Raw genomic sequence first — 20310 nt, 5'->3', positions numbered from 1 at the left:
GTGTAACAGAATCCCGATACTGTGTATGCCTCAGAGACTATCACAAGGTGCTGATTCCTGACCCGCTACACCACCTGCAGGCTACAAGGTCCACTCACACGTTAGCTCTGAAATGCGGGAATACTGACTCAGCAGTTAAGAGAGGAGCTGACTCATAACTGAAGCTAAGGGAAATTAAAAAAAGAAAGAAAGAAAGAAAGAAAGAAAGAAAAAAAAAGAAAAGAAAAAAACGTTTATTTAATTTTTTTTTGCCAAAAGACTTACTATCCGTCTTATCTAATTTCCAAAAACAAACAAAAGAACTGTTTATTTATCTATATTTATTTACATAACGTACAGTAAGATTTCCCATCAAAAGAAATTATGAATGTGTGATGAGGTTTCGAAACTTTCTGAAAGGTTTACTGTAGTGATACTGATAGAAGGGGACTTCTATCGTGAGTGATTTAACATAAAATAATAATAATAATAATAATAATAATAATAATAATAATGATAATAATAATAACAATAATAATAATAAGAATAATCTGGCACATTAATCCTGTAAGACACTTAGGAGCAGCTGGAAAAGGCATCCAGCTGCTCCAGAAGACTGAGGGATGAGACTGGAAATCAGACCAAGGGCACCTGGTGGAAAGGTGGGAGATGAAATACACTCAAGAAAGCATGTGAAATGATATATACCAGATCTTACTAAATATAATAAAATCCAGCAATCATGTTTTTGAAATTCCTACATAACAGAAATATAAAATTAGTTTTTTATTGTTAATGACTGCTAATTGTTGAGTGTGGAGCATTAAATTGATTTGGCTTCTGAAGTGGAACATACAGTATCAGACAGCATGTGACTCATCCTGTGTTATTCTTTAACCATTTGGTTTACTGATTATTAATCAGCTAAAAGAGTTCATTTCAGTTCAGTTCCACTGAGGTTTATTTATATAGACCAAATCAAAGCAACACTATACAAGCGGCACTTAGTGAGCAAGCAGTTTGTGACAGTGGGAAGGAAAAACTCCCTTTTACCAGTAAGAAGCCTCGAGCAAGGAAATGAGTAATGAAAAGAGGTGAGTGGAGGAGTGCTCAGTGCATCACAGTGTATTGCAGGGCTCCCTGCAGCAGTCTCAGCCTATAGCAGCATAACCAAGAAATGGTTCAGCCTCAAAGAGAAAATCCTTCATGTGGACACTTTATATTAACCCTGTATAGTATTTATCTTGTGAATCATCTGGCATTCAGTTCCACTAAAATATTAAAAGCAGTGTGGAAAAAAAGTGTTTAATGTTTATTTGCAGTGACAGCTTTGCACAGTGCATATGTTTACCACTGAGTGGCACTGATGGGTAAGTTGTAGATTCAAGTGAACTACCAAAAGAAGTCAAGGAAAAAAAGAAGAAAAAAAACAAAACAAGGAAAAGTATGAGTGAAAACAAATACCTGGACAAAGCTGTGGAGTCATTCAGAGAAACACTCTGAGAGGAGAGGAAGCATCTATGGGTGAGAGTTTTGTTTTGTTGTGCAAACTCTTAGCAAAGTTTTCTACAAGTGTGATGTGAGTGGGAGTCAAAGACTCAGTCCCACAAGCCTCACTCCTCCTCTGCCACCACACATCTGCTCCTGAGGAGATGGGACCCTGATCAGGAGGAAAGCTCTCTTCATCCCTCAGTCTGTATGGCTGAAACCTCCAGAGCACTGTAAGGAGAGGAGCCACCAGGAAAAGAAAAATCCTTCATCCTGAGACAATATTTATGTTTACCATCTCCCAAGCTGATTGCTCTCCTAAATTTGGAGTGATGTCCCAGTGCTGGTGCAGGCGGGTCGTGCTTTGTGTGGAACTGGGTGTACTGGTGGCAGTCCTGGCGGCTGGCAGCACAGCTCAGCTATTTGAGAGGAAACAAGCCGGGTCATCGTGCTATGGAGGATTTGACCTCTACTTTGTTTTGGACAAGTGAGTGCTTTTATTTTTACTTGATCACAGAAGAGATCTGTGTGACTCATCGGTGCTTTTTGAAGGCACAGGTGCACGCATCATTCAAGCTGTCATCCAGAGGCAATGATGGGCTGCTAGTTGCCTGACAAAAATATGCTAATGTGATGTAACTAGCATGTTTTAGCCTACTGAAATATTAAGGCCTTTATAAAGCTGAAGGTAGGGTCTGGATTCCAGATAGAAACTGAATCGAATGTGACCGTAATTGACATGGATATAATGCATTTTTAATTTTGAAATGTCACCAGCTTGAGACTTTCTGATCACACCAGTAGAAGCCTGATTTAAAAAGAACAGACTCAGTCATCAGATTTGTTAATTTCCTAACAATGTACCTGCCACAACAGTTCAAAACTCCAAGTCGTGATATTGCATTTGCATTGTGAGATACAAACTCATTGCTGCTGTGACCTACACCATCAACTTAAAACTGAATGAATTATCAACTGATTTTCTAGGTGATCAGTAGCTTTGAATCACTGTGCAAACAGCTTAGGAGGTAAAGTGGCCCCTGTTGCCACAATCTGTGTCAGTATGTTTGACGTATGCATTGAAGAAAAAGCACTATATGAATATCTGTGAATGAATGAGTGTGGATTGCAGGGTAAAGAGCATTCAGTGGTTAATAAGATTAGAAATGCTGTATATAAAGGCCAACATGGTGAAAAACACCAATTGGAGTTTTGGAGTCTAAAATAAAGCCTTTAAATGTGTTATTTTGTACAATGTGAAACCCCAAAATATTTCTATTCATATAAAAAATGTTGTTTTTTGTCTTAAATGGCTTAAGTGATATTATAGTACTTATCTTAGAATACTTATTGTTCTCAGCTGCTATTGCGGTATCGTCCCATTTTATTCAAGGAAACAGTCGCGGGTTATAAGAGACTCAAATGCCAAGAGCTCACATAAGGGTTCAATTAAATGTCATGAGGCTAACAAGACACTGTTGAACAGGTCAAGTCACATCAGTGTGCTGTTTCATAAATTCTCTCTTAAAAGAGCCGTGCATACATAAATCAAAAACACTCATATCGTTTTCTTTTTGCAAATCACCTCAAAGTTGTAAGAACTGACATGAAGTGTGTTTACACGGTGACATCTTCATGCATGCATCAGCGGATGATAAACTGCCCTGCAGGGATTCCTGTTTTCCAAAAGCAGCCGCTCTTCGCTGACAGGCGCTGCCCACATCCAGACCCAATTTCATCTCTCTGCGCTTCGGTCTGCAGAACCCTTTCTCCATTAGAGCCAGATGTTCCAAAGATCCCGAGTGTTTGGCTGTCTCTGCACTGCGACTCACATCACAGGATAAATGAAAACATAAGGGAGGAGGCGAAGGGAGAGTGCAGAGAGAGAAAGGGGCCACAAGAAGTTGTGCATATTTGCTCCACGAGTCTCTTTAATTACAGCCTTCCACTTAGAGAAATCAGCTGGTTGTTTATGTTGGTCTGCACCTGTCGCAAAACCTGGACCCAGGAGGAAGCCATGTAAGGATCAAGTGGAACTATAACTTTGGCTTGGAGTAAAAGTGGGCAATAAAGTCACATAAAAAAGTGAGATTTTTTTTATGAATAATATACCAAGAATAGCATACCAGTCCCATCCAACCTTATTTAGCATAACAGCATAGCTGAACAAAGTGCTTTCTAGTTAAAAAAAAAAGAAAAGAAAAAAAAAAGAGCAATAAAAAACTAAAACAAACATATAATAAAAGGAAAATAAATAACAGCAAGACATACAAAATGGAAATAAATAGACAATAAAATGTATAAGAAATAAAATGGAAAAAAATGAATAAAAAAATAAGGAGGTTAAAAAATGATTGAAACTGGCAAGACCTCTGGTACTAAACTTAAAATGTCTTGGAGAATATTTATGATTCTAGAAGCTGTTTAAAAATATCAGTTGTTCACACTGATTCCATAATTTGGTGTCCACAACAGCTAAAGCTCAGTTGAGTGGACAGGGGACAAGTGGACAACGGACTGTCCCCACTACAGGTTAAATACCTGGACTCTTAGACAGCTGTTTTAGAACTGAAGAAGCCTTGTGGATGAAAAGGTAAAAACATCTTCACGAGCCAAAAAGAAGTCCAGTCACCTTCTTTTAAAGCACTCAACACCAGTAATTTCCTCTTTTTTCTAAAATATTTTTACACGAAAAGATTCAGGTGATAGCCAATAATCACAATAAGAATACTCTTTAACTAAAACACCTTTAATAAGTGTCCACCGTGTTCTCCATCACTGCTGCTCACTGTCAGTGAGAATAGACTCCAGTCCTTCTTTCAGCCAGCAAACGCTATTATATTGTATGCAGTGCAAAAACAATCTTTAATTACATCACATTACAGGGTTATAAGGAGATCTAGACTTTAAAGGCAGTTTCCACAATTTCACAGATATTCAGTGTTTCCGTCTTTCAGCTTTTAATGTCACGCTTTTCTTGTCTGTTTTGATGACTCCCTTTTTATTCTTCCTAATTCTGGAAGCAAAGAAGCTAAACAACACTAAAACAGCATTAAGTTGTTCACTATTAGAGTATTTCTAAGTTCTTTCTTAGTCAATTGTGTTATGTGTCTTTTTCAGTCAATTGTGAATTGACTTTTTCATGCCAAAGCTCCTGTGTGTCACTGAAACTGCTGAATCTTTGTTTCAGGTCTGGCAGTGTGCAGCATTACTGGAATGAGATCTATTACTTTGTCGATCATCTGGCTCACAAGTTTATCAGGTACAGTTACGCACAAGCCGTGGCACTATAAGAGTAAAGGGGGGGAAGAGAACATAAAAACATGTAACAATCATCTCTGGTGCTTTTGTTTTCCCAGTCCTCAGCTGCGGATGTCTTTTATTGTATTTTCAACAGAAGGAAGGATTCTCATGCCTCTAACAGAAGACAGGTGGCACATATACTAACACACCTAAATTTAATAATTCTTTTTATTTTGTTGTATCATCCCCTTCTGATCAGTAGTTTTTGTCCTTTTTCACGTGTCAATAATAAGAGATCAGATTCGGGCGGGACTGGAGGAGTTACGTATGGTGCAGCCAGGCGGAGACACCTTCATGCACAGAGGATTTCAAAGGGTAAGTCATCTGTAAAGTCAATGAAAAACGGACCCTACCCAACAGTATGGCATCGGAGCCTTTAAATGAGGCCTTTTTAAAGTTTATAGCCACTGACGCCTCAAAACTTCCCTCTCAGGCCAGCGAGCAAATATACTACGGGACTGGAGATGGTAAGTAGATTTTTTCTTTCTTTTCTTTTTTTTTTTAACACTTAATCATAGTAAAGTCTTTGACCCGAACATTAAAATTAATTTCACTCCTAATTCAGACACGTTAGAATCACTCTATAAGGAAACAATAGAAACACAGCTGCTCTTCACATCACAAATATGTTCAAAATATTTTTCCAACTTAGAGATTGTGCTCTTAAAGATTTCTTTTTTCTTTTTAGCGTTTTAACAGCTCTTCCTTCTGTGCTGTAGGTTACCGGACAGCCAGTGTCATCATTGCCCTGACGGACGGTGAACTGAGAGAAAATCAGTTTGACCTGGCTCAAAGAGAGGTAGAAGAATCCGTGTGAAAAGAAACTTACTAACACTTAATTAAGAAGTTTATGAACAATTATTAACTTAAATAGAAATTTAAAGCCTGTTTTAGTACGAAGCATAAGATAATGTAAATACAGCGTACTGCGTATTTTCTTCTCACTATATTGCTCAAAACATTAGAACACTATTAGAACATTAGAGAACCTAAAGTGTGAATGCATGCTGAACTACTGTACACACTCCAGAAAGTGTGTGTCCCTCTATAGGTAGAAATCACAGACTGTAAATAAAAGATGGACTGTGGAATAACTTAAACCTACATTCTCTTAAATGGTCATCAAGGGTTGATTTCTTAGGTTTCAAGAAAATTCAAGTTTTATAGACATCTTTGAGAAAAATTAAGTGTCCCGAGATAGCAATAGCCACGGGTGATGTCACAGTGGCTATGTACAGCTTTCATATACTGTCGATAACAGAAACCTCTTGTGCATTACTTCCAGATGTTCCCAGCAGTTGTCAGTGACATGAGAATAACTACAATATAGCTGATGGAGCTTTTAAGTTTCAGCCCAACCAAATTCTAATGTGATTAAGTGAGCGTTCACCATTTCACTGTAGCTTGTTTATTCTGTTTAATGTCTCACTTTCTCTCAGGCTGGCAGAGCACGGCAACTGGGTGCCACTGTGTACTGTGTGGGAGTAAAAGACTTTAATGAAACCCAGGTAAATCTAACAGTTAACCCTTTAAAGCCGGTCGGAGCGGGCGCGCTCTGTTTTGCTTAACTATTTTTAAATCCCGGTAGCTCTGCAACCACATAAGCTAGCGCAATAATTTTTTTTGCATATGAAACTGGAGGAGTTGTACTTACATCTTATGCCATCAGCTTGTCCTAGGTCACAGTTTCCTTCCACATATAGCTTTGCAAAAACTTCATAAAAAGCACTTGCAGGAACAAAAACACAAAATTCTAGAAACACGCTTTGCCGATCTGATCAGCTGTTTGTAACACTTCCTACGTCCATCAGCATGAACTATCGCATGTCCACCATGACCTGCCCGAAGCCGGAAGTGACGCCATTTTGCGGAAATGTAGTTTTTTACCATCAGAGCCTAGCGAGCCTGTACTGGTGTTTTTAAAAGTTATGTTTTGACTTTATGACTTTCAGTGTCGTTTCTGGGATGCTTAGGACTCATATTGCACTGCTGGAAATAGTTTATTTTGATGCATGTGCTGTTTTTTTTTTTTTGCAAATTTGCATTATAATATTTATTTTCGTTTTTCCTGCAGTATATAAAAATTGGTGTATTTCAAAAATAAAACTATGAAGACACTCAAAATAAATTTCCTGTGGTGGGAAATTATTTTGTGCAACTTTTTTGTATTTACAGTTTTGAGGGATAAGCCTCTTAAATTTCTCTAACTAGAAATATATGTTAAAAAAACAAAAACGATTTTCAATTGCTTTGTAGTTTATTGCACGTTTTTGCAATTTATGTAATTACTATAAATGTACTGCATACATATTATTAAAATTTGGGCTATAATGGTTGTATTGATGTATAGCAACTATGATATGATATAAGCCCTGGCGGACTTGGTTCTATGGTAGGTCTTAAAGGGTTAACAGTTAGAAGATCAATTAATCAGTCAGCTAAAGAACAATTTAACCATGTAGACATATTTCTCCACAGCTTTCAACGATAGCTGACAGCAAGGATCACGTTTTCCCTGTGAATGATGGATTTCAAGCATTGCAAGGCGTCATAGACTCGGTACTAAAACACAATAAGATCACATTATATCAGTGGAAGGTCCTGCACTAAGTTAAGCTTCTGATATTATTTTCTCTTTCAGATCCTAAAGAGATCATGTATTGAAATCCTAGCTGTCGAGCCCTCCAGCATCTGTGAAGGAGGTGAAGAAACTTGAACTCAAAATACTGTCTCAAAATGCAAAAGCTTGATGTATACATACACCTTTCTACTTACACTTGATCGTTACTTTTGATATATACTCCAAATTATACACAGACAATTACTAAAATCACAGTTTAGCAACCAAACTTGGCACACAGCTACATCTTAGGCCCATAAAAGTTTTCATCATCTATATCAGATATTATGACATTATACTATGACATAACAGTACTGTAGTATCGGTATGGACCAGTAGTCCTACTGAGAGCACTTCCCTCCCTAAAACTCACTCTATAGTATTCCAAATTTACCACAAAGACAAAAGTTGATTAAATGATCAATTTAATCCCACTTCAGAATCCTTCCAGGTGGTGGTGAGTGGAAATGGTTTCCTTCATGCCCGAGATGTACAGAAAGTTCTCTGCAGCTTCTGGATCAACGACACTGTTACTTTGAGTAAGTACCACTTGCAAAGTTTTTCATTTTAATTCATTCTTAGCTGTAATTTCACCTCTCCCATGCAGACTTTATTTATTTAAACCATCACACCATTATGTTACCCAGCTCTCCAGCCCTCTCATTTTTCATAGAGCTTCATTGCAGCTTTCTCTCTCATTGATTTGTTTTGACTAATTACTAACGTTACTGAGGCAGTGATACATGCTGAGGGCTAAACAGCAGACTGGCAAGACTGGCAACCAGTTGGTGAATGTGATGAGGCTACAGAGCCAAATACTTCTGTGAGTAGTTGCTAAAGACCAAAACACAAAGCAAAATATAGGCTTACTAATCTTACTTTGTGCCTGTAACTATTTGCTAAAACTTCTGCGAAATCATATTTTGAAGTGTCTAATATCTCACACGTGTGAGCTTATTGTGGAGCTCTGCCCCAACAAGACTAAAACTCTTCTGTTTATATTCAGTCATTGCTTTGGACAATGAAATCCACCTCCACCCAGTCAGTGTGCACAAACTCAAACAGATGCTTTCTATAACTTCTTTATTAATGCTGTAAAAACACAAGTGATGAGGGTTATAACTATATCTTGATGCTTGCATCTGGATGTAGCAATGCTATGTTTTCAGAAATCCACTTTTTTGGGTTATAACTATACCTAAATGAATAGTTTCTCACTTTGAAATATTCTTTCAAAGACACACTTTGTTGCAGAAAGTCAGACACTCTGATGTATTTAACTATTTCAATCAGGAGAGATCATTTGGCAGTATTAAGCATGTTTATTGAATTCAATAAACAGAATCCATTGCAATTAGAACAGGATTTCCTGAAGTTGAGATGCTGGTGTGATGAAGAAGGGGGCTTGGGTGGAGGTCTGAGTGACCAGGCTGAAGTGGTTATGGAGAGAAGGCAGATGCACAAATGAGATCCAAAAGGCAGAAGGACAGAAGAGCACCGAGATATAAAGAAAATGATTGGACTACAGCAATGATGTCAGCATGGAGTTTGACAGTGTGAGAAAGTGGAATTGACGTAAAGAATAGCCGAGCAGTCAAGCACCCAAGAAAGCAGCTAGATGAGGGATTAGAGATTCTCCTTATTGAACTAAAACATAAGCTTCTTAACGTAGAGTGGAGTTAGCTTTGCTCTTTATATAGATTGGAAACAGAGGAAGAAAATGAGTTTGTTTAAAGTTTGCAGGTAAACTTTTATTGCAGGATAGCATGTTTCTGCTTTTTGCCCCTCAGCACTCAGGGACCCTGCTCTGTAATTTTACACCACCACTTACAGCTGAATAGTCAGGGGGAAGAAATTGGAAACTGGAACCATTTTTTATCTTAATTTTTTATTTAGCATGTTTTGAAACTAGTGATTGATGATTGAGGAGATAAAATTATTAGGAAAATGTTTACTGGGGCTAAAAAGCAAATGAGCAATACAATCATTTACCTGTCGAGAGTTGTCAGAGTGGTCTCTGATACCCAGAGGGGTCTGGTTATTAGGATTAATACAGAGTCAAGGACCTTCTGCAAATACTTCACTTTCCAGAGCTGGGAGTAACAGCCATCTTTTATATACAGTTTGTCGTTGGTGTTTGCAGAAAGAAAAATGTGTGAATCGGTTCAGCCAACAATTATCCTTTAAATGATCAGCAGAATGTATTATTTAGGGATTGCCCTCAGCATTTTCTTCATTGTGCTAAATTTACTTTGGCCAGCATGGGAGTACGATGGGTGGGGGACAGCAGCTCTTTGTTGGCAATGTAAATCCTCGCCCTCATGAAAAGCCATCAGCGCACTCTTCCTCTCCTTTTAATCAGCTGGTATAGCGCTTTACGCATCTCAGATGTCTAAAGGGGAATGTGGATCTCATCAGAGACGAGCACTGTCTTTGCACACTCCAGACACTCGCTCAGCCAGGGTAAATAAACCACAGCCCTCCCTCATTTGCTTCATTTTCCATAAGAGCAGGAAGTCCAGGAATTCAAAAAAAGAAGATATTTTGAGGTTTGAATCTCCTAAAGTTACAGGACTGCAAGAGGAAAGTGAAGTAAATTTTTCCTTTGCATCACTCACAGCTTTCTCTTTCATCATGGATACTCACGTAATGTGTAGTTTACTTTGCTGTGTGCAGTGCTAAATATAAATTTTCACATTATTTCATTTTGCACAGTGAAAAGACCTTTGGTGGTGAGAGATACCTACCTTTTGTGCCCAGCTCCTGTTCTGGAAAAACAGGGAACGTAAGTAATCGCTGCTACAGGAAACTTTAATGAGCTTCATTACTTCTTATCAAAGTCTAAGCAGTATACACAGCTTGACAGCATGAAAGCGTTTTCATCTGTATCGTTATTTATAATTGCAGTAAACATCTATGAGCACTAAGTATGCAAACCGAGTCCTAGTTACGCTCTTACCTTTTCTACAGGTCTGCCACTCTCCACGTCAGCATGAATAATGGCCTGAGCTTCATATCAAGCTCTGTCACAATCACTGCAGTAGCTTGTGTAAGTATAATGGAAACCAGGAGGGGACAAAAACAATCCCCACACATTACCTCATGGCTAAAAGTATGTGAGGAACTTTATTGACTTAGAAGGAGAATTTGCACATAATGACATAACGTCACAGAAATCTTTCATCTCGCACGCACATTATGCAGGTTAAACCGCTCGACCCACTTCCACAGTGTTCTGCAGTTCATTAGTGGATGAATATAAATAGTGTATCTATGAGCAACATATCCTCAATATGTCCTTTTGTTTGCAGTCTGACGGGACCTTTGTGGCCATCGCGCTTCTGATCCTGCTGCTCCTGTTGACCATCGCTCTGCTGTGGTGGTTTTGGCCTCTCTGCTGCACTGTGGTATGATCATGAAAAACTTACATCCCAACTAAATTAGCGATGCTTATTTTCACAATTACATGATTCCTGTTGTTGCTCTTTGGTGCGAAAACAAAAATCAGGCACTGTCTTTTTGGTTTGCAGGTCATCCATGAGCCACCTCCACCAGTAATAGAGGACATTTCTGTAAGTGGAGTGTTTCTTTTTTCTATTCTTTTTTTTTTAAAGTTCCTTCCTAAATTTCCCTTTCTTAGAAATAACATATGCCTATTTTTTTCTTTAGGATGATGAAGATGGTTTTCCAAAGAAGAGGTGGCCCACGGTAGATGCGTCATACTACGGAGGCCGTGGAGTCGGGGGTATCAAGAGAATGGAGGTAATCCAGAAAGCAAACTGTAAATAGATCAGTACTGCATATGTATAATAACTATCGTGCATATTTCCCATTAACAACAAGTATCGACCAGTTGCTCATGTTGGCTAATAGAAATCAAATTCTTGGCTGTACAGTTTAAATTAATCAACCAGCCAAAAAATGTGATTTTCTTTGTTTTCTTTTATTTAACTGAATTATCTCCAGGATTAAACTCTATTTATTTAATGCGATTAAACTCTGTCATGGAGCTATGTCCTAATGAGGATTGTTGAGAGGAGATTTAGGATCCAAAAGTGTGGGAAGCAGAAGAACGAATGTTTAATGAAGGCTGATCCGTTTCATTGTAGCTTATTCCAGAATCCAAAATAAACAGTCCAAAAGGAGGATACAAAGAGGAATATGAGGAATACTAAAGAATCTAAGGAGTGCAGCCAGAGGTCTGTACTGCGGAGCAGGATCTGGGCTTGTCTCTGTAATTGTTAACCCTGGGTTTTCTGGACTACAAATACAGATCACTTCTTTATTGGGTTGTATCACCATGGTAACTGTAGAAGCACCATGAAGTCACGACCTACTGACCAATCAGTTCTCTGGAAAATAACATCAGTATTCCTGGAAGAGCCCTCACACCCTCTGTTTTTCAGTAGCATTTAAAGTTTCAAATCTGACTCATTGACTTTCCTTGTTGGTTGCAAAGAATTGTTTCTGTTTATAAGCATTATTATATAATACAGGACATCTGTTTGCATTTGTGGATTTTAAGTCAAACTTTCATCATTTAGCATAAACGGGGCTGCGGCTGAAAGAATCGAAACTTGAACTGTCTTACACGCATTAATGGAACAAAAATTCTAATCCATCTCATTCTCCTGTGTCTTAATGATAGTATTGTGATGTCGATAGGTCTGTCAACCTACACAGTTGATATTTTTGCCAGGCTTCAAATAGAGTGACTTTATTAATATAGTAGGTCTTCTCCAGCCTTACAGTCCAAAATGTTTAAAGGCCTCACACGTTCATGCAGCACTTTTATTACTAAAATACTGAACAGTGCTTTTCCTCCAATACACATTCACACCTGTAGCAGCTGTGTTATATTTAGTCTGTATTGTATGTTTAACATCGTCATATTTTTCTAATATTATAGTTTCATTTTCACTGGTAAAATCAGCTGCTTGTCACGCTGTACACTACACTGTTTGTGATTAGTCAGATGCTCCTTTAATGTGTACCATTTGGTTAAATTAACAAGCTGATAATCAGCTTCCTGTGACCGCTCATCCTGAGTGCCGACATTAGGGTAAGCAAACAGAAGATGATGGAAAGATATTGTTTCTTCACAGTATGAGGGCAATATGTAGATGCACACATATACAAAGGGCTGACTGGGGTTTAGACGCAGGAGGAGAATGAGGTGGAAACAAAGAGGGAAACAGGAAGTCATACAGGAAGCAAAATTAACACAGAAAACAAAAAAAACTCACGTTGAAAGTAAAACAGGACCAAAAAAAAAACCCAGACAAGAATACTAAGACTTAACAAGGCAACACAGAGGGGCATGAGAACATGAAAATATGAAAGCACTCGGGCGACTATTACAACTAATACTACTATGTCGGTCAAAAACCCTGTGACTATATACTTATATAGTTACCAGTCTGCTTGTGTGCTAGATTGCATGCTATTTGAGTTTTTAAGTTGCTTGGCAACTTAAAAACATCGGGCTCTTGTTGAATCTTACACAAGTGAAAATGAAATTAAAATGTTCTAATGTGATTGTACATTTTATTTGGTGCTGCTGACTAGGGCTGGGCCATATCATACCGTTCACGGTAATACCGGTGTGATGTTGGGCAACGATAAGAAAATGAAATATCGCTATAGAATATGGGTAAAACGCGCATGCGCAGTGCCTTTGTTTACATACGCACATGGCGGCGACGCAGAATGAGAAGAGCGAAAGTGGATCGTTGAATGAAACGGATGAACCAGAATTGGTTTGTAAAAATGCTGCAACTTCAGTGGTGTGGAACTGGTTTAGCTTTTGTCCGTCAGATACACAACAAAGCACTATTTTTGGTAGAGCATGCTAGCGGGCCGTCGTTATTACCGTGTTTTTTGGAAAATACGGCACACCTAAAATCAATCCTTTGATTTTTCTGAAAATCGACAGTGCCCCTTATAATCCCGTGTGCCTTATGTTTGAATTCTGGTTGTGTTTACTGACCTTGAAACAATTTTATGTTGTACACGGCGCTCGAAAATTTGTCAAATGTTTTAGTACGACTTTGCTAAGCTACGAAGCCGCACCGCTTGATGGATTGTCGGAGCACTGTAGGCAGGAGCCTCGCGGAGTGATACGTACTGTGCTTCAACATAATATTACCGTATTGTGTGTGTATAACTCAAGTTTTGTGGATATTATACATGGTTATGCTGAGGATATGTCGGCCAGTTTCCACTGGAAATGCCTTTTGGTTTAACTGTCAGCAAGGAATTTGCATTTGCACTGTAAAATTTTTATATAACTTTAATGCACATAAAAAAGCTGCTTGTTTAAGTGAAAATACATTGATGTTTGTTTGTTTTTTGCACGTTGAGGAGTTGTAAAGTATTTTGTCTACTTTCAATTATATCGTCAGTTATATCGTTATCGCAAATTTTCAAATGTATATCGTGATAAATATTTTTGGTCATATCGCCCTGCTCTACTGCTGACTGGTTTCAGCCTCACTGATATACACGTGGCAAGCTTCACTCCCGCATTCAGCTGAAAGTAAATGCTCAAAGACGGGAATGAGATCAAACAGTAGTACAGCAAGCATACACAAGAAAACAGGAAGCAAGTCAGCCTTTGAAAGAGATGAGTATGCGACTCTGTGCTGGACGGCACTGAGTCACTTTGTTGTCGTGATTAGCTCTGAGAAACAGAAAGAGTTAAGATGAGGCCCTGTGCACAATAAACTGCAAAGTCGGCATAAGTGCTCCAAAGAGTGGAGCGGTTTGGTTCATGGTGTTGAGATAAGAGCAAGCAAGCTGTTCCCAGTGTACGCTGAAATGCGAGAGGAGGAGGAGGAAGACAACAGAATCTTCAGACCAGAGAGGACCAGATGTGTGCGTGGTTTGGGAGGATAAGGTCAAGGAGACAGTTGTCACCCAGTCAGTGTGAAGTTTTGGGTTTTTTTTTTAACAGACTGGTTGTGAAGTCTGAAGAGTCTTTGCTGTGAAGACTTCCAAAACCAGCTACGGAAAGTATGCACAGCTTCATTTATGTGCCTTTTCTGCCAAGTTAAAGCCTTGGTGGCTTGTCTGGTGCAGCTGAAAGGGAGTGAATTTGAGTAATGAACTTTCAAGGCTGCTTTGACAGAAATGCTTTCACTCTTACTGTGCCGGGTTCCTTTTTTAGCTTTATTGGTGACTCTGAGAATCGATATATTTGCGTTAGAGAAAAACTCAGTTGGGCTCTTGTTGAATCTTAAGATTTCTTAGTGAATATGGTTTGAGACTTAATGCTCTATATCCTCTTGAAGGTTTAGAAATAAAACCTAAATGTAAAACTTGTGTCGCAAATTGAAACAATTCAAGTCAGAGCCAAAGGAGCTACTTTTGTGTGTGTGTGTTTTGAGATCTTGTGGACTTCAGTGGACTGGCTTTAATTAAAACCCACACAGGAATGCTTCAAAACATGTTAACGTACAAGGAAAGAGATTTTTTTTGTTTCTTTTAGTAAAAGGAAATGCGGCACATTGTGTCAAACACAAACCTCATTTACAGCAGTCACATTCAGGCACCCTGACACACGTGCAGAGGCAGTGGTAAAACTAGAACCCACTGGATGTGATTTTATTGGCTCAGATCTTGTCAGTTCTCCAGAATCACAACTTCAGTCCAACTTTTCACTTTTTTCTGGCTTCATATTTTTCCTCTTGGACTCTACTAGAGAAGCTTTGCATGACTGATGACAAAATCCTTATTTATCTTCTATCACCCCTTCATCCATTCTCTGTCTGAGTTGTGGAGCTTTTTTACCACCGTTGGAGACCACTGGAGGCTCCATACTAACGTGGCTGTCTGAAACACAAAGCTTTTCTTTCTTTTCAGGTTCGATGGGGAGATAAAGGATCGACTGAAGAAGGAGCCAAACTGGAAAAGGCTAAAAACGCTCGCGTTGTGATGCCCGCGCAGGAGTACGATCCTGCTCCACTGCGGCATTACTACAACTCACACAAATCTTCCCAACCCCACAAGTGGTACTCGCCCATCAAGGTGCTCCAGTATTTCACTTTTCATGTCCATCTGTTTGGCAGTTTGTTCATGGCCCTTCTGTGCACTGTGTTCTACAGTAGACTTGCTTGCCATAAATAAAACGCGCTATTTTGGTCTAATACACTCTCCCGACAGAGATTCTTAATATCAAGAGTTACACTTTCTGGTTAAATAAGGGTTAAATAAATCCAAAGTATTACTGTAGCTTTCCTGTTTTGAAAAAAAAATTCATCTCAGCTCTACTTGCTGGCTTTTCCCAGAGTTTTAAATCTCATGGCCATCACACAGAAATGTATTACTGCCATAAAATGTATTCTAAGGCATGGATCACATATGTAATATATAGATAATAGTGTTTCCAGATGCTCTTCTTTGACATGTAGGACCCTTCCTTACATATGTCTTCCAACACAGAAAAAAATGACTTTATGTATGACCAGGAAACAGTTAATACAATTGGTTTCCTCACATATTAGTCAGCTGGATGGATGGTAATAGGAACCAGACATGCACTGAGCTAACCCCTGAATATGGAATTTGTTGAGCGGGTGTTATTTCAAACAAAATACATTCTTTGTTTATCTGTCTCTTTGTCATATTAAAGCCTCCTGAGATACATCTGGAGCAAAAGTGCTTCAGAGCCAGGCTGGCAATTAACTGTGGATAAGGGATTGTTGGTATTTTTATTTATTTATGCTGTTTTGTTTTGTTGTAATCGTCCTCCTTTAGGGCAAACTGGATGCTCTCTGTGTATTTCTGAGAAAAGGCTACGACAGAGTGTCTGTAATGCGACCTTATCCCGGAGACAAGGTGAGGCATGAGAAAATAAAAGGTAACATTTTAAACTCCTCTGCAAGGTAACACAACTGGATATTTCACGCTTGTAAGATGAGCACACGTTGAAATAATAAAAGGATTGCGAACCAGCTATTTCAGCTTGTGGCAGGAAGACATTTAAGAGTCTGAATTTATTATCTTTGGAAAATAGGAATGTTTGAAGTTCAGGATCAAACAAGGAAAAAAAGAAAAGTGGAGTGGATGGAAAATAACCTTGAATCTTATCTGCATGACATTAACTTCACTTATCCAATAAACTAAACATTTTTAAGTCAAAGCCGCTTCAAATCACAGGAGTATTTACTTCAAGGAAACCCTCAAGTGGCACAGCGAGTAGACAAAAGTGAAAACAACTGCAGCATTGTCTGGAGCATTGCTTTCATCATCTGCAGAAATCATTAAGAGTAGATGTTGCCTGCCTTCCTAAACTCCCAGCGTCAGCACGGCTGGCCTGTCAGGAATGCTGTTTTCTTCCACAGCACAAAGTAATGGTGGAATTTTCTCTTTCCATCCGAGAGCTGTATCTCTCCAAACCTGCTAACTGCTGTGCCACAGGAGATGTTGGACTTTTCTTGTCTTAATTGCCCTTTTTCTTCATGTCTCTCACTGTACAGTTGAAGTACTTAACAAAAGCAAACTTCTGTATTGAGCCGTGAACACTTCCTGTGCTCTAATTACAGGGCAGGTGCATAAACTTCACCCGGAGTAAATCCTATCCTGCTCCTCGCTACCCCATCTACAAACACCCCGCCACACCTGTCTACACTTTGCCCCACAGCTACCAGCGCCGTCTGTCGGAGGGCAACGAGCTCTCCCACTTGCCCCCCTCTCCAACTTCAACCCTTCCTCCTCTGCCATCCACTCCTCCGCCATCCTCCTCCAGCTCGCCCATGTACACGCCACCTCCAAACAGAGCCCTGCCCTCAACCAGCAACAGCTCTCTCTCTGCTCCTCCGTCTCCTACCGGCTCTCTGCCGCCTCCACCTCAGGGTCCACCTCCGTGTAGAGCACCACCTCCATCGCGGCCCCCTCCACGCCCCAATCATGACAACCACTGATAGCTAAAAACTGAAATACTGGAGGATCCCAGCTCCGAACGGGAACCTAAAAAAGGGCTTTTCACTGTGTCTTTTCACCTGGTGATCACCCACTCGTGGCCCACACCTGCCATGATATGAACTGTGACTTTGTTTTTTTAAGTTTAAAAAGTGAAATTTTTTGGTGTAAATGAGCACAGCTTTGGCTAATGGAGTTAGCATTCATTTCTTTTTTTAAAGAAGTTTTGCTCTTCAAATCAGATAATTTGGTCAAACATTTCAAATTACCAATGAAAATTGTAACCTTTGTCTTTAAACTGTCACGAGTTTGAACAGCAGAAAACCCAGTGCTTCATCAAAGGTATCATGTGTTTTATACATGAGAGTTGGTCCAGGAAGCAATATTTTGTGAATGAATGTTCTTTGAATCACAAAAACATACATGTACACACATTGTATTTAATGGAAGTTGATTGTTTTTAATACTATGAGTATTTTTGAGGTTTTTTGGGTTAATTTTTTTTAAAGTAAGCAGAGCTGGGCAAGCTGTTTTGCTACAAGTGTTTATGCTAAGCTAAGCTAACTGCACCCTAGCTTCACATTCATCGTACAGGCACGAGAGTGGCTTTGATATCCTCACCTAGCTTTTGGCAAGAAAACAAATAAGCATATTTACCACAGTTAAGATTTACACATTGCTGACACAAACATTGTTTGCTGCAGAGAAACTGGTCCACTCGCCCTTGTCAGTGTGGAAATAAATTCTTTCGCAGACCGGAGATGTTCGAGTATTCAGACACTGAGTTTGGCAGCGTGTGACGCTGTTTAAGTTCTGTCACAAATGTGACCTCTGGAAAGTCACTGTGCGACTGATTCAGCTGGCAGAACGGCAGACTCAGATTTATGTTACGTCTGATTTGTTCACACCACTATGATGTGCAATAAATCATTTTAAAGATAACTTTCCTTTCCTTCTTTTGCCCCGTGTCAGAGATTTTATCAGAAATTTGAACACTACAGGCACCTCTGCAAATGTTTCCATTCATTTTGAATGAATAAACTCCTCTCAAGTGTGTAGTAGATGTGTGTAGTGTTCAGTATCACCACGTAACCCGATAAATGTGTGCACTTGTTAAGCCTAAACAGATTTTGGCTTGTCACAGTGGAGAGAAGACAGCTACTAGTATCATAGCATATATATATTAAAAGAAAGTCATCTTATGAATCGCTTGTTATGACTCAGCGAGATCCCCAAATCCACACCTGAAATATGTGCCTTCAAAACTACCTGTATATTACATGCAATTTTATTAGGGACACTCGAATAAAAAACAAAAATGAATTAAAAATATCAATTATCTTTTATCTACTGTCACTTCAGAGGACAAAACTATACTCATTTGCTCAGGACTGCAAGACTGAAAAAGTGGAAAAGATCAAAATAAGGTTTCTTTTCTGAGTGGCTCCATGAGCTTTGAAGCGGAGGAAGTGAGCTGCCTGAAGTGATTCTTAATCCTTGTAAAAAAAAAAAAAAGAAAGAAAGAAAGAAAGAAAAGAAAAGAAAATGCCCAATTTTTCCATGTATGGAAGTCAGTGGGAATGGGGAAGTAAAAGAGGCAGATGGACTTTACTGCTGTGATTCAGTGGGAAAACACCTACAGCTGAAATGTGGACATATACATACATGCATATATAAGTTACTGAAAGGATTTATAATAAACTACAAAACCAGAACATATAATCACAACCACTTTATTAGGGTACAGCTTGCTAGTACTGGGTTGGACCCCCCTTAATTCTTTCTGGCATAGATTCACAAGCTGCTGGAAACACTCCTCATGATTTTGGTCCATACTGACACGATAGCATCACACGGCTTGTTGACTGCACATCCACCCTATTGGAAGAAGCCATCAGAAGATGGATATACTGTGATCATAAAGGGATGGAGTCAGCAGCATTACTCAAAAAGGCTGTGGTGTTTTAAATATGCCTGATTTTTACTATGGTGCCCAACGTGGTCCAAGAAAATATTACCAACACCATCACATCACCACCACCAGCTTGAAGTAATGATACAGGCAGGATGCACGGATGCATTGATGCACGCGTTCATGTCATTTACATAAACCTCTAACCCTACCATATGAATGTTGCAGAAGAAATGAAGACTCGTCAGGGTGGCAACATTTTGCTGTCCAATTTTGATGAATTTTTGTGGTTAGGGTGAACTGTATAGCCTCAGTTTCCTGTTCTTAGTTGACAGGAGTGGCACGCAGTGTGTCATATTCAGAGGTGCTCTTCTGCATGCCTTGATTCTAAAGTGATTATTTGAGTTATAGTGGTGGGGAACTGCTAGATATTTAGTCTTTTTTGGACTGTTCTCTGTAAACCCTAGAGATGGTTGTGTGGGAAAATCCCAGCAGATCAGCACTTTCTGAAATACTCAGACCAGCCTGTCTGGAACCAACAACCATGCCACGTTCAAAGTCACTTACATCACTCTGCTCTGCTCACTTTGAACATCAGCAGATCATCTTAATCATGTCTACGTGCCTAAATGCGTTGGGCTGCTGCCACATGATTGGCTGACTTTTGTGCTAACAAGCAGTTTATTTAGTGTGCCTAATAAAATGGCAAGTTAGTGTATATCGTTGCGATAGGTTAAACCATATTACAACACATTTTCAGCGATTTGCTTTTCGGGTGAGATGTGGCTCTCTGTAACAAAAGACAGGGGGAAAATGCATTATGTAACAATCCAGAGCAGCCGGTCAGCTGATTTTCATTAAACTCAGATCTCCTAAAATAAATCCTAATGTAACTTTTCCATGTGTTTTTGTTCAGTTTTTTTCACCAGTAGGAAATGCTTTCGCAGACACGCGCAGGCGGACTTGCAGTCCTGTGAGCGGTGAGCTCATGGAGGCGTGTCAAAGAAAACTTCCAGAAGCAGAGGCAGCAGTGGGATTAAAGGCAGCAAACTGCCGAAGTGAAAGCAAAATCCAACCATTATGACCT

At 39.3% G+C, this 20310-nt stretch overlaps 1 protein-coding gene across 1 annotated transcript; it reads left to right on the top strand.

Moving 5' to 3' along the window:
• The first annotated feature begins 1358 nt into the window (after positions 1–1358).
• Positions 1359–18369, top strand: LOC120714024 (anthrax toxin receptor 1-like). The gene is made up of 18 exons (XM_040000018.1): positions 1359–1954; positions 4658–4729; positions 4827–4898; positions 5004–5085; positions 5204–5237; positions 5490–5569; positions 6210–6278; positions 7249–7329; positions 7412–7472; positions 7831–7929; positions 10106–10175; positions 10361–10439; positions 10702–10797; positions 10921–10962; positions 11060–11152; positions 15254–15418; positions 16148–16228; positions 16936–18369. Exons 1-18 carry the CDS (start codon positions 1755–1757, stop codon positions 17311–17313), a joined length of 1854 nt encoding a protein of 617 aa, XP_039855952.1. The 5' UTR covers positions 1359–1754; the 3' UTR covers positions 17314–18369.
• Positions 18370–20310: the final 1941 nt, after the last annotated feature.

This window comes from Simochromis diagramma, unplaced genomic scaffold, assembly GCF_900408965.1.
Source record: "Simochromis diagramma unplaced genomic scaffold, fSimDia1.1 OVJJ01000596.1, whole genome shotgun sequence".
Lineage (NCBI taxonomy): Eukaryota > Metazoa > Chordata > Actinopteri > Cichliformes > Cichlidae > Simochromis > Simochromis diagramma.
This window is presented reverse-complemented; position numbering and strand designations above follow the sequence as displayed.